The 15321-nt window shown below is 39.5% G+C and overlaps 1 protein-coding gene across 1 annotated transcript; it reads right to left on the bottom strand.

Moving 5' to 3' along the window:
- Window positions 1-8515: 8515 nt before the first annotated feature.
- On the bottom strand, window positions 8516-14541 carry LOC103768824 (DNA helicase B-like; the record flags this gene model as incomplete). Its single annotated transcript, XM_008935980.1, has 8 exons — window positions 8516-8595; window positions 9122-9566; window positions 9821-9955; window positions 10624-10828; window positions 11405-11464; window positions 12206-12290; window positions 13304-13434; window positions 14400-14541. Coding segments are annotated over 8 exons (1283 nt in total), but the record flags the coding sequence as incomplete, so codon positions are not given.
- Window positions 14542-15321: the final 780 nt, after the last annotated feature.

The raw sequence follows: 15321 nt of genomic DNA, 5'->3' as shown, positions 1-15321 counted from the left end.
ATCGGGTGCCTGTTTGCTGCCTGTTCAGTGCGATGAGTCTGCCTGCCTGTTGAGTCAGGGTCTGTGTGCCCTGTAGATCAGAGTTCATACCTTAAGTTTGACCGCAGAAAATGGGCCAGCTACAGTCCATGTTCTACTGTTTTTTCGTAATCTGATTGTGAGAGAGCAAGAATATATAATTCTAGAAAGAATTCTAAGAAAAAGTCACTCGTAAAAAGGAAAGGCATCGACAGCCAGTCTGACAGTGTAGGGTAAAGAGAAAATAAGACTGGACAAGAACTTCTCAGGCTACGAACACAAACGAGTAAGTCTAGTGGAACAGCACGGTGAGCAGATAACATTGCTGGCCTGTCCTCCTCAGACACACACCTGTCAGAAAGGTAACACAGCCCTGAATGCTGCAAACTTGGAGCAGGTTAAGCTGAATTCCTCACTGCTCTTTCTACTTCACTGCATTATATTTACCAAATGTGTGCTTGAGCTGTCTTTGTCCCAAGGAAGCTATGACTGCCTAAGTGTCATGCAAGTCTTCAAACATTTGTTCTAGATGGTTTAATAAGTAACATCTAATTGAACTGGTGGTATATTGCTATATCAGTACGCAAATTTAATTAATGCCTGTAATTGATTTTATCTACCTGGATAAGGACATAGGATAATATTTTTCTAATAATCATAGTGGACCATTTTTTAAAAGTTTCACAGAGCATGCATTCCTCTGAGAGCAAAAATATGCACTAGAATTCAGATAATTTTTCGATTTTATTATTGCAAGTAGTCATTAACCTAAAATTGCAGTCAGTTAAAATACCTCAGTAACTGATCTGTGCAAGATGTATGAATTTAAATTAAGCTTTTTTCCCATAGATTTGAGAGGGAGAAAGGGCACAGAAACAGACTCAAAAATTATAAGCCTGTGTTTAAAATTTGTAACTATTTAATGGCTTATGAAATACGAATTAAATTTCCACTTCAGCTTCCTTTTTCCCTTAGGCTCCTGATGTAAATTTAAGTCTAACAAATTGCTCATAATGGAGATTTTGCGATTGAGATCAAACCTTCCAAACAGTTGTGATCAGAAGTACAATAAACCAGCATGATTTAAGTGTTGCATGAGTTGCCTGCAATCTCATGCACTTCAGACAGGGCTACTGGCAACGGAAGATGAGAAAAACATGTGGTAAGGCTTTGCCCATATCCATTATTAATTACAAATCTAGATATTTCCTACAGCAGGGTTTTTACTCTGAGATTCCCTTTTAAGAATATATGCTGCCTTAAAAAGAAGTAGCCCCAAAATGATAATTTACAATACAAACGAAAGTTCTCTGCAGATGACTTGCACCTAAAAAATGTGGCAGCTGTCAAGCATGCCACAAAGTTCAACTGCAGTCACATCCCTTAAGTGAGTATCAGTTTCTTTAATTTCCAATCTCCTGTTAAATAAAACAAAACTCAAGAGAAGATAGCCATAAGGGAGACAGGTTTTTAACCTCTCTTACGATACATAGATCTGAAGAACCAGAAAAATGAGAAAATACATTTACACATAAAAGTTCTGATTGCAGGGCATTCCCTTCCAGAATGGCCAGTCCATAGAAATCAGAAAAATCCAACCTGAACAACTAGGGGGGCAATGAAAGACTTTGGATGATCATTCTGAAGTTCTTCTCTCCATGCCCCACTACTGCAGTACTTCCCACTGTCCTGCAGATGCAGTTTCTCACCTCTACAGCAAAACTCCTCATTCTTCTCCCTTATCATTTGCAGTGCCCCATTTTTTGGCTCACATGCTGGGCATGAAGTAGCATGAGCGTTCCCCAGGCATTATTATAGACAAGACACAAGAGAAGGTGAGCTAATGTGGACTGGCACTTCCTATAGATCTGCAGAACAGAATTTGTATGTATTTTGTGTGCTAATAGACCACTCACTAAAAATAAGAAAAAAGCAACACTGTCCTACACCATAAAACTGGGACCATCACCCATAGTATATCAAGAATTATTCTCCACTCTAGCTTGGCTTTGATAAAGTCTTGACTGTAATAGAGTGTCCAGTCAGAGGTCTGATGTTAACCTACTGAACAGAGTCCAGAGAAGAACAATCCTTCTTTCACATCACGGCAGAGAAGGAGAGAAAAAAGTAATCTTGTTCTCTGTGGATAGCAGCAGGCTTAACTCTCAGCAAGGGCAATTTAGTTCAGGCCTAAGGAAAGCATCCTAACCATGGGAAGGTATTACTTTTAGTAGACTTTGGAGTCTCCATCACTGGAGATTTTTAAAAGCAGGACAGATAAATGTTTCTTCAGAAATAGGTTAGATGAAGTTGATCCTGCCTTAGGGCAAGAACACAGAGACTAGATGACTTCAGAGAGTCCCGTTTCATACGTTTTTATAGTTCACCTGAGGTTGGATCCAGCTCCACTTAATCCAGTGCCTGAAGGAAGAAGAAGAAGAAAAGAAAAAGTAGAAAGGGAACGTTCCTTTTAAAAATTGTGCCATCTGTGCTAGAACTGTGCATAGTATTTTAAGTGAGTCGTCTCCTCTTGGGCACTATATCACATTTTTCCATTTACTTTCCAAGGCTCCTTTAAGAAGCGGTTAAGATGAAGCACTCTTATCCTTTGTGACAGTGTGGAAAAAAGTTACCTCATTTGAAGAGAATCTGTGTCTTTGTCCAGTGCTAATTATTTTTAATTCTTGCCAGGAAATACACACAAATCTGTCAATAGAATATACCTCTCTCTCTCCTTTTTTAACTTTTTCAGCCTTGCCAGAATGGTAGTCTTACAGCTCTTCCATATCAGCTTCAAACGTGCTTCAGATCAAAGCCATGTTAGACATGCTATGATATCACAAACAAAAGCCTCTGTGGATAACAAATTGTTAGAAGTTTCCTAGAGTCTGTTGATACAAATTAAAATCATTCTAAGAGTAATTATTTTCTATTTGCAGATAGGTTTGCCAGTAGCTGAAATGCCCTTTGACTCCTAAAATTTACACTGAGATGGAGGGAAGCACTAGCAAGTTAACTTTGGGGGAAGATGGGAGAAAAGAAGACGAGGAGCTTAAAGCCACCGGGAAGTGTAAAATGACAGCTCATACCTAAATAGCAGAATCAGTCACTGGCAGGGAGGAAGCCTTCAGCTTAGTTAACGGGACTTTAGGTGTGGCTTTCTCCTTTGCTGCACTGGCTGCACTGTACAGAGGGAGAAGAACAAGAAAGGAGGAGAACTGGTGTAAAGTGAGGGACAAATACTGTGTGGGGGTATTTGTGCTTAACCACGGATCTCAGGATCTCAGAAACTTTCTGAGGCAGCACCAACCACCGGGGTGCCCCAGCATGAATGTGCCTTGGCATTTTTCAATGAAATGCTGTCCTCGGCTGCCCGATCTGAATTCAGTCCCAGCCCTGCCTTGAGCAGGAGGTTGGACTAGAGACCTCCCAAAGTCCCCTCCAATTTGACTGATTCTGTAAATCAGAACCATCAGAAAGGACTTCAGTGCCTGGTACACACAAGGATGGAGCACACAGTGCATTACTGGTACCAAGCCATTACAAAATTGTGTAACACTCTTAATGTTGTCATTTTATCAGCCAACTTATGTTTTGAACCTGTAACTTGAACATAAAGTGACATAAGCTATAGCAGGAAAAGCACAATTTTGACCGTGTGACTGTATCTGCACACACATTTTGTGCCCGCATCAGTGTCAGTGGGATGTCACACCACTGACTCACACAACTTACTTGCTTAGGTCTGCACTTCTGGTGTGAGAGAGGAGCAAGAAAGAGAAAAGCCTCACAGAAATGAAAAGCTGAGTGCACCACATACCTACAAAGAAATCTCTGAATCCTTTTCTAGCAAGTAAATGAATTCACTAAACTACCTGCAAGGACTTGTTCGCTGAACACCTGCAAACCTTCTCCTAACAGTTTAAACTAACTTCTGTTTCCTGCTTTTGAATGACTGCTTCTTGACTAACTTTAAGAACACTGCCTGCAAGCTCTTTCAGAGCGAGCCTTATTTGTGTTTTTTTTTTTAAAAAAAGATTGCATTATAACTCTTATACTGAGCACATTGGAGATTAGGCCTTACGGGGTGGACCACTGCCTGGCCAAAAGCAGGCTGGCTAGGGCTTAGTGGACTTTATGCCACACACACAAATCTTCATCCCTGAAGCAAAACTAAAGTTAATCTTGTACTCAGATCCCAGCAACTAGAAAATCGGGTAGCAAGAAACTAAGACTCAAATAAAAATCCCAATGTCCCACACCACAAAAGATGGGATAAAAAGCATAACTTTACAGCCTACAAGCAGTAGGTAAGAGGGCTGTTTATTACTGAAAAATAAGACAGCTTCAGAGAATATTAATATAATGGCAAAATGGGGGCAACTCTCATGATACTGTAAGTACCAAATAGTAGGTAAGTGATCTCTCTAATGTGGGGAAAAAAAAAAAAAACAAAACCCCCAAAAAAGAACCAAAACACAGTAGGCAGAAAGGCTACCTGGTGCTTGTAGAAATGTGGACGAACTTTGACGGTGTCCTTCTCATCATGTCACATCACCTTCACAGGTAACGTTGTACAAGGACTCTGACGGAGAAGACTTTGGGTTCAGTGTCTCAGACGGCTTGTTGGAAAAAGGCGTGTATGTTAAAAACATCCGCCCCGCTGGCCCCGGCGACCTGGGAGGGTTAAAACCATACGACAGGCTCTTACAGGTAACGTTGGTTCCTGGCACCACGCAGGCTTGGCACGAACAGAGAAGACAAATCACTGTAAAAGTTCCAGAAACACTCTGCGGGGTGTTTAGGTGGCTGTGTACCCAGAAGTGACCATAGAAAACAGCCCAAAGTGGTTTCATTATTTATTTTAGGACAATCTTCATATCCACATTGCTTGTTAAGTTTTAAATGATGAGCAGTACTGTTCTTTTCTGCTTCTGCTAGGAAAGGATGTGTGTAGGGGGACAGGAAGAAGGACAAATGACCCTAATTGCTCTGCACCACAGGCCCTGGAAACCCCCAAGGCCCTCAATAAGAACAGGCAGCACTTCATGGTGACTTGGGCTTTTATGCAGTGGCACTAAGGATAGATTTTTCTGTAAAGTCGTATTTGAAGAAACAAATTCTTTCAGTGTTAGGGATTTCAGAACTCCAAAGAAGCCATACAAATGCCCACAGGAAAGATGGACAGATTTGTAATTTTTGCTGTTTGTGATACAGACCTGAGAATTGTTTCAGTGCTTAATCCATGTTGTTGACTGACAGAGTTGCAATAACATAATTCTCACTGAGCGCCACACTTCCCCCAGCACCAAGTTGGACCATGATGGAAAAAACTGTCAGTTAGCTCCATAAAACACATTATGTATGTTCATTAAAAACAGAGAAGGCCTGAACTGAATTGAAATTTTAGATGTGATTGGTTTCATTTAAATTAATGAACACTGTGAAAGACAGGGAAGTATGTGCTGTGAAATGTCTTTTATGGAGTGGGCAGTGACAGCTGCCAATGCCTGTGTAGATACAAGTACACCCACTTTAGCTACGTTCTGTTAAAGGGTGAGTAGAAAACTTAATTGGTGTCTTCAGACCAGCCGCCATGGTTAAACAGCCTCATACAGACGATTCCCTACCTGGAGTAATTCAATCCAGTTCCATAGTCTCAAGGATAAATCTGTTTATCGGCTCATGATCTCATGTCTCTTTCCTAAAACAATAACAAAACCCATCTTCTGATCGTTCAGGTGAACCACGTTCGCACCAGAGACTTTGACTGCTGTCTAGTCGTGCCCCTCATCGCCGAATCGGGCAACAAGCTTCCCGCTGGCAGCTCAGAAGGGGGGCTCAGAGCAGCAGAGCTCGGCGAGCGGGGAGTGGAGCGAGCAGAGTGACGCCTTCCTCCCGCCGCCCGGGCACCCCGGCCTGCACCCGGAGACACGGGACCCCACCAACACCTTATAGCGGCAGCTCCGCCCGCCGGACGCTCGGTGAGGGAAGACAATTATGGTGCTAAACCCCTCTGGGAGTTCTCCGAGATTGAGGCTCAGTTGTTACATAGCAGTAAAGCACAGGAGGTCAGTCTGTCTGTCTCAAGGCTTGTATTAACTCATGGTTACTTTTGGAAAAGTTTAATTCTTCATTAAGTCATTCCATTCTAAACAATCTAGCGTTAGCAACTGTACAAAAACTTGTACGGGCCTTTCTCCCACCAAGTAAGAAACTAGGGAGATGTTTTAAACGTGATTTAAATGTTCCTCTCCCTTCATCATCAGCTGCTGCTTGGAGGAAAAGCACAGAGTTAACCTCTGCTGACAGTGGTGTCTAGATTACAAGGTTTTTAAAAACATTTTATCAGGAAGGTTCTCTCTGATGGCCAAGGGAGAGTGGTGTGCTGCACTGGGTTTTCTTGTTAAATGGCCAGACCTGTGAATTTTGGGTACCTTTATTCTGCTGGCAAGAAGGGTGAGCTCTTCAGACAAAGCACGGTTTAGATGTTTTAACAACACGCTAGTAGAAAACTGCAGTACAGGGTGAACATTACTCCCCACTTTGGTAAATTCCGTTAGAGCTTATGTTATTCCCTATGCAATGAAATATTTAACAGGACGTCTTGCAACCTGTGGAGATTTTTTAAGCAGTTTTTTAGTGGGATGAAACCTCTGAAGGAAGCTTACTGACAATAGTAAAAGTGAAATGAGTTCAGACAAATTAGAAAGGTTTATAAAAGAAAATGGCTCTTCTAAAACTTTATCAGTAGAAGACTGATAGAAAAGCTCTTTAATGATCTGTAAACCTGTAAACTTGTACTGTCACACATGAGCTTTTTAAGTCAAACCATTTCTTGAAGGGACAAAGTCATCTTTAATACGCTTTGTTTTCAGCCTTCTTTACCATAACCATTACCCCCTGCAACACGTTTTTAGAATCTAAAATTGTAAATATATTTTACAAACACATCACACAAATTCTCTCCTCTCCCCCCAAGCAATAAAATACTGCCAGTTGCTTGATACGCTCACCAGCAGCTGCTTTTTGGTTTATTCCGGTATTCAAGTTGTTCTTGGTAATTCTTGTTATTGGTGAATATAAAGATACTGGATTTGTACATTTGTAGAGTCTCCATATCTCAGCAAATCACCTCACGGAGTTGTTTCTGGTCAATTTAAACTGTTTAACTGTATCCCTGTCGCTGTTTCCAATACATGAATAAGCTCACCTGCCCTGCACACGCAAGTATCTCTGATTTCTATTTCAGCACTGCCAGAAAAGGCCAGAATGACATTCAATGCTGAATCATGTAAAAAAAAAATATAAAAATTAAAAAAAATAATAATTTCATGAGTCACTTAAATATGTATTTTTATTTGTAACAAATAAGTATTAAACTGTAAAGTATTTTTGTACAAATTTAATACTTTAATAGCATGATATTTATCGTCCATGTTATGTTTTTTGAAATTCAAACTGTTGCAAATATTTGTATGGAAAAACTGTATAAATTGAAATAAACAGTGATTTAAAGACATTAAAAATGAGATAGCATTTTCTGACTTCATATTTTTTCCCCATATTTCTTCCAGTTTTAGCAAAATAAATACTTATTTTTGTGATGTACTTTTTCCTGACATATCTGCTAAAAAAAAAAAAAACAAACGAAAAAAATTTGTTAAAACTAAACAAACTGTCCAAATCTTAGTACAATTTATCTGATGTTTGATTAAACATTCACTTTATTGATCTCAAACATTACAAGGCGGCAAATCACAGTGTACAAAAAAAAAGTTTGAAAGAGAAGTGTTACTTGAATTCTGACATCAGCACATAGCTATTAGCTAAAGCAGCAGTGGCAAGTTCTACATCTCTTTCCAGTATAAACTGGGAAAAACTTTCTATGTCACTGATTGCAACTTTCTTGTTCTGTTTATAACAAGATTCGTAGATTTCTAAATTTCTAGATTTCTGGATTCATAATCCAGAAAAGCTTCAAGATGGATTTTGCCATTTGAAGATTTCTGGATTCATAATCCAGAAAAGCTTCATGCCCATGAATTCTGCCACATTAGGGGAAAAAAAAAAAATCTGAAGAACTCACCTTTGTAAACTATATTTTGACTCAAGAGCAGACTGCAGTTTTGTCCCATCGGTTCTGTAGCACTGCAAGATGGATAAATCCATAGATTTTGGATGGCTGTAGTCTTTAAATCTAGAAATCCCCTTGTATTATTTTAAGGGAACATCTGGATCCTGTAAGACCATAAATTCATTCCTCACCAAAACAAAAGAATGATATGAGCATTGATGACTGACACAGGAAGGATTCTCCTACTGAAAACGGATCCCGGAGAATACAAAAGGCTCTTCAAAACAAGCTGGTCTTATTGCAGAACATGCAATACAGGAAAGCCTTTGAAAATCATCTGCACACTCAACTTCCCTGTTCCAAAAATCTGGAATGAAACAGGTTCAAGAAAGGTTCATGGAGAGGACAGTTAATTGGTTGCTAGCTTTTGAAAAGCTTCCTAGGAGTTGGATTTCCCAAAGTTAGATTCTTAAGTCTGGAAGACCCAAGTGGGGAATCTTCTACTGTTGCCTGTCAAAAAAAAACAAAACTGTTTATCAGTTTGAACCAAAACTAAAATATGGTAACATCATAAAAAAAAACAAAAAACAAACACCTCTTTCCCCATGACAGATCTCAGAAATGAGACATAATGAAAAAAGCATCTGTTAAGTGTGTTTAAGACTGTTTAAAAATCAATGATTAAACCTGATAGAAATCTTTCTCAACAGGTCAGGTCTTAAAAACTGACTTCTGTACACAAAGAATAAGCTAATAGAGGCTAAGCTGGCTAATGGATCACTCCAAGGGGCAAGAGGATGCGCAAAGACAGTTACTGCTACTGACATTATAACTTACTTTTCCCTGTTAGTCTGGGGATTACTGTTATTATGGGGATATGTGCCGAACTTGACTGCTTCACCAATTACTGGTCAACTTGAAGGTTATTGAACAAGTAATAATGAAACAATCATAAGAGTATCCAGGTGACTTGAGGTGGTGGGAGAGTGCAAAAGTTTGTTTTAAACTTTTTCAGTAAGGAGGTACTTACAGAGGGTTTTTTCGTAGCATCCTCAGAATTCTCCGCAAGAGTTTGTTGTCTTTTACATGGACTTTGCTGCACACTGCCCTTCTGCTCCTCTTTATTGAGACCTGCTGACCCTTCCTGTTCAATCAAGTCAGTCAGATGTTCAGGAGCACCCTGAGTTACAGAAACAGACCGAGTCTCAAGCTCTTGACTCTGCCAGCTCTTTGGCAGGGGAGAGGAAGTTTGCCTGGGACAGCTGCTTGTTTCTGCGATGGCCTCTCTCAAAAATCTCTGCAGTCGAGTTTTTCTGGGCACGTTCTTGTTGGTGACAGCTCTCCTGAGGTGCAGCTCTTCGGCTACAACATAGACGCGGCAGCGTCCTCTGGTCACAGCGGTGTACACGTGCTGCCAGTGCTGGCGGCCGGGATTGCCGACCACGTAGACAACAGTTTTTTCCTCAGAACCCTGAAACGTGTTGAAGAATACCTTAGCAAATTAAGATCTCCAGTAAGTAGTTTAAAAAAAAAAAAATACATACATAGCTTATAAGAACAAGGAAATTGGAGACAAGTAGGGACATGTGCAAGAGTATCTTCTCTCCTGCATTTAAGGAATTTTAGTTTCAAGATAGCTGCTTACTCTTTCACATGACAATACAATGCATTAGCAGCATAGAGCCCTGAGAAATTTTTTATCAGCTCATAGTTTGCTTTTTTTACCTGAAACGTGTGAATAGTTCTGGCCCATGCATGTCTGATGCGACACAGCTTCTTCAGTGCTGCGTACTTCACAGTGAAAGTGGAGCCGTAGGTGCTGCTGAGGGTCAGCAAGCGTTGTTTATCAACCTCTACATCCTGAAAAAATAGCCCAAGGACACTCTAATCAGCACTTTGATCAGTGTCTACACAGCTGCTTTCCCTGAAATTACAATGGCTGCAATGTCAGCTGAGTGAAAGGGGTTCATAAGACACTAAACCCAGAAGATTGCTATCCTTCCGTGACCACCTTCAAGGAAAATAGTTTCACTGTACAAGGCCTACCCCAATTTCAAAGAAAAATGCTGAGACAGGCAGTTTTAACCCTTAGAAAACTAGATTATCTTAGGGTACAGTGAAATAATACCAGAGAGGCCTTTTAACAATTTGTTGCCACAACAAATGGAGAAGACCCTACTCTCTTCCACCATGGGAAAAGGTCCCCCTTTCCCATGCACAAATATTGATCGCTTCACTGGACCCTCTGCTGAGTAGAATCAACTCATTGAACCCAGCAGAAAAATGCAGGTTTTGGTCACTTTAATTGTCAAAATGCCCATTTATTTATTTTTTTTTTAAAATTCACTACTGCAGTTCTGCCTCTTTCTTGCCTTTCTCATGATAGTTTAGCAGAACAACTAAGTATGTATTATGGACTAAAATTTTAAAGTAAGTGTGAATTGTTTTGTTCCAGGGATTCAACAAGGACTGAATCAGTCACCACAATTTGTTTCTTCTTTGTGCAAGTTCTTGCAGCAAGGACTTACCCCTGTTATGAAAAATATATCCCCATTGCATAGTCGTTTGTCCTCCTCAGCAGGCTCTGTAGTGAATGTGGTTTCTCCACTTTTGCATTCATGGTGATTAGGGTCCTCCCTGAAACCACGCTCTGGCAAGAGATCCCTGAGATACGTATTCCGCATGCAGGAAATCTTGTCATCAATTTGAAATAAAAGTCGGTTTTTATGGTCTCTAGGTCAGAGAAAGAAAAAGAAAGAAATGTATTTACAAACCATGCACTCACCATCTCTCAGTACTTCTCTTTCCCCTCTCTATACTTGGGCCAGATTAAAAACCTTAATAACATTCACAACAGTTACCTCACATTTAAAAGATGTTTCTTGAACTTTTGTAAAAGCTTTTGGTAAAGAAGAGTAATATAGAGTGGCACCAAAATCATGCTTCCAAAGATACTTAAAATATATTTAGAAATCATACAGTGTCAATAAATAATTAACCTGGAGGGGTTTTTTTAGTTGCTTTTACATCAATTTTAAATATTCAGCAGTAACCCAAGATCTTGAAATTCAAATAATAATTTAAACAAAAGGCAAACAGCTTATATTATCTCTGTTCATGGTGCAGAATCTATCAAAAATAAAAAAATTGAAAGAATCTATCACATTATACAAATTATTTTTAACATAAATAATCAGATGTGGATGAAAAATTTAGTTCTACAATCTTATTTTAGGTCGTTGGCCTGGCTGTGACACTTTCAGAACCAGAGTGAGACTGTTCACAGGAAACTGCAGAACACTGGCTTACCTGGTTACGTGATTTGAGTAGTGTTGGCAACAAAGTTCATTTATTAGATCACAATCTTGCCTAAAGCACACAAAACAAAAAAACAGGAGTAAACTCACCACCTGAGGTTTCCATGCTCCTGTCACGGTTCACTTTATCAGTGACTATTAAACTTTCCAATCTTTCTTCAAACTGCTAAAGCCCTACACTCCACTCCTTAAATCACGAGTGTTGTGTTCCCAAAAATCCAAACTGTAGGCGTTCACCACTGCCCAGAGGGAGCACTAATGCCCATCAGATTATATGACTTAAAATTTGGTCAATGCCCAGCTGTGGCAGGAGCACATACAGACTATAGGTTATATGGCCCATCACACCCTGGAATTCACATCTGCCACCATGGCATACATTTGATTATGGACATTTCTTTGCAGTTCAGGGGCTCACCCTGCAGTTGAGCCCCTGAACCTTTCACTTCTGAAGAACACTGCACTATTAGTAGACTGTGGAGCAAAAACTCTACTACAAAAACTAACCATTTATGTCCATTCTTTGTTTCCCTAACATAAGCAGTGCAGATGAACATGAATGCAAAGGCAGAAACCCTGGTGCAAAATAACATGGAGCTTATAGAAAAATGAAGCAACTCTCCACAGAGAGACTGGAGGAACCAGAAAGTGCAGGAAAAGACATCTGGCCTGTTGCTCTCCCTAGAAATTTTATGATATTGCCACTAGTCTCTCCAACTCAACACATTCAGCTATTTTTAGATTGTGGCTGCTGGCAAGGATTTTTTCAAGGTCTGCCTGCAAGCTCCATTACCTCCTGAAAGCAATGAACTGTGATTGACTGGCATCCTCCAATCCTGGTCCTTTTTTAAGTAAAGTCTTTATGGCAGCTTGCAAATCTGTTTTAGAAGATATAAAAGGTAAAGCATAAAAATATGCAGAACAAACCGTTTAGGAAAGAAAAACAATTCAATATGAAATTGCTTTTGCTTGTTTCTTGCATCAATGACATTTCAAGTTAGTTTTAAAAAAAAACACACACAGAAACACCCACCCCCCCAAAAAAAAAAAAAATGACATCACAAAACACCCACATGTCTGCTTCTCAAAAAGAGTATCATGCAGTTATCCCACTACTAAAATCTGAGAGACAAGAATGATATGGAAGGAGATAAATTCTTATTTCTCTGTATTAAGCAGCTGGATAGAGTGCATTTCATGCAAAAAAAGGTTTTGATACAGCACATTAAAGAGGTAAAGATAGAACATTTTGAAGCCACAGGCCTATACATTTAAATTTCACAGAAGAAATCCAGTTCTAGTATTCTGTTTGCCAAGTAAGTTACTATAGTAAGATAAAGTTATGAGTCATACTATTTTTTCCCACATCCCCCTTGAAGCTTTCTAATGTGTGCAAAGCAGAGGCCACTCAATCCATTTCACCAATAAAGGTCAAAAACTCAAAATCAATGGCCCTAGCCCTGATCCCAAAGCAAGTTGAAAGCAATACAGGTGTCCTCTCTGCTTCTATTTTCCTAATTTAATTCTAGATTTGGGAGCACATTCCTGTCCAACACAACAATGCTGTTTACTCGAATGATCTACCTCTGAAAAATTTAATCTTATAAAGTTTCACAGCTTCAGCTACAACATAAAAAGCCAATACTAGTGGAAGCTGTACCACTCCTGTTCCAAAATGTAACTGGTGAGCTGGGGTTCTACAGCATATCCTCTCCACTCACGGGTCTTGCTGCGTGCAGTTACAATGCTAAAGGTAAACTATGAATCTAGCATTGACATTTCTACCACAAACAAAACTAGACTAAAATCTTCCCAGAACATTAGTTCCAGCCAAGTAGTCTATGCTTTACCAAAGGGAAAGTCACAGTGCAAAGTGGCTGCAGGCACGTACTGTTAGAGCCCCCGCCAGCAGGCAGTGCAATAAGAATGAATTTCTTCTCCGGGCTCGGCATCGTCACGTCCTCATTCCAATCAGAAACCTTCAGCACCTCGTCAAACTCAGGAAGCTTCCGGTGAGAGATTCTTGGTCAAAGAAGTAGAGGGAAAATAGAAAAGAAAAATTATTTCCAGTTAAAGGATTCCAGTGTATCATCATCTGCATCAGCCTGAAGTTAATCGCTTACAAATTTTTGGTCATCTACAATATGCACACCGAAAACTCCTTCTCTGGATCGTAATTTCACATTTTCAAAAGTGGGAATTTGTTCCCTAAATCCTTCAGCATTGCAGTAGATACTTAGTATTACTCATTCAGTTCTTCTCATGGGAGCAGACTGGAGTAACACAGAAGCATGTCCAAAAAAACCAGCTGAGAGTGTTGTAAAACACTTGGTAGTTCTGGAGATCTTGCAAATGTTCAGAATATTCTCAAATTCCAATCAATATTAAAAAGTCTTGGGCACCCACACCTACATTTTGTTGTTTTAGGAGGTACTAAAAAAATAAAAAATCATGCACTGATAGTAAATAGGATTATCTCCAGACCAAAAGTAATGCAAATCCTGGAGACATTCAGAGGTTCTAGGTATTAATACAGAAAAAAATAGAAAAAAAACCTATGATATAATGGCCCATGACATCTGAACTCTCAAGGTAATTCAGCTCGTTTTAGCTGTTGTCACACTTACCAGCACTGTCTTTAAAACTTCCTTTTTAGATAAACAACTGGAATTCATATCAGAAGACATAAAGTGATCCGTACATGCACAACTCATTTGAAAACAGAGTATTTGATAGTGAAATTCAAGAGTGTTCCAGCACACTTTTTTTTTTGTTGAATATCTATATAGTCCTAGAAAGAATTTGTGGGGTTTTGTTGTTGGTTTGAGAGTTTGTTTGTTGGGTTTTAAAACCAGTGTTACTGATTTTGATTAAGAAATCACAACAGAAGCAGTGCTATGGAGTCAAATCTGGATGCACTACTGTTTTGCAGGTAAAGGACCAGGCCTCTGCTAAGAATGCTAATTACATACATACAGAAATCCTACCTTGATGCATTATCTACAATTAGTTGTGATTCAGCTCTGTGATTAGTTCGCAGTTCCACAGAAAAGCCTTTTGATTTTAGACCCTCAAAGATATCAGCAAACATGTTTCCTGGGTCTATGCTTGGTAGCTGTCTAGTATCACCTAAACAAAATGGAAATTAGTATTTGTGAGAAGCAGTAACAGATCTTCTGTTAAAAACTGTCTTGAAAAAAAAAACCACTAGAATTAACAGATACTCAACCCTCTACACAGGAACATGCTTCCTCAACACAATTCATGTGAAATAAAGCTTCCAAGCATTTAAGAAACTTTGGGGAATCAGGCTATAATGCAGTTTAAATTTTTCATATTCTTCATTCAATAATATCCAGATGCAAATCACTCCACATGATGAACACTGACAGTGACCACATCTTATTCAAACACATTTTGGAAGTTACATCTTTAAAAACAAATGCCTTAAACGGCATGCCAAAAAGCAAGCCTATGAGGAAACCAGAAAAAAATTTGATTTTACAATTGTTTTCCTTTCTGAATTAAAACAAGATGATCCTAGCATTAAGAACAACATGAAATCTCCCTTCTCACATGTGATTAATATGCTAGCACTAGTTGCTTTAAATTTAAGGAAATAAGAAGTCTTCTCATCACTAGATGTGGTAGCACACGGAAGTCACGGTACTTTCAGAAACAGACAAAACATACTAAAGAGAGAAGAAAGGCACTGATACTTTCACACTGACAGCTGAGATGGAAAACTGCCTAGGTCATCCAACCTTATGGAACGGTTCATCTTGGGGGTGATCAAGCAGCAAGTGCAGGACAACAGGGGGATCAGGTCCAGCCAACACGGGTTGATGAAGGGCAAGTCCTGTTTGACCAATCTGACCTCCCTCTATGATCAGGTGACCCATCTAGTGG

Source organism: Merops nubicus, unplaced genomic scaffold, assembly GCF_000691845.1.
Source record: "Merops nubicus isolate BGI_N331 unplaced genomic scaffold, ASM69184v1 scaffold50342, whole genome shotgun sequence".
NCBI lineage: Eukaryota > Metazoa > Chordata > Aves > Coraciiformes > Meropidae > Merops > Merops nubicus.
The sequence above is the reverse complement of the archived record's forward strand: the minus strand, read 5'-3'. Positions and strand labels throughout refer to the sequence as shown.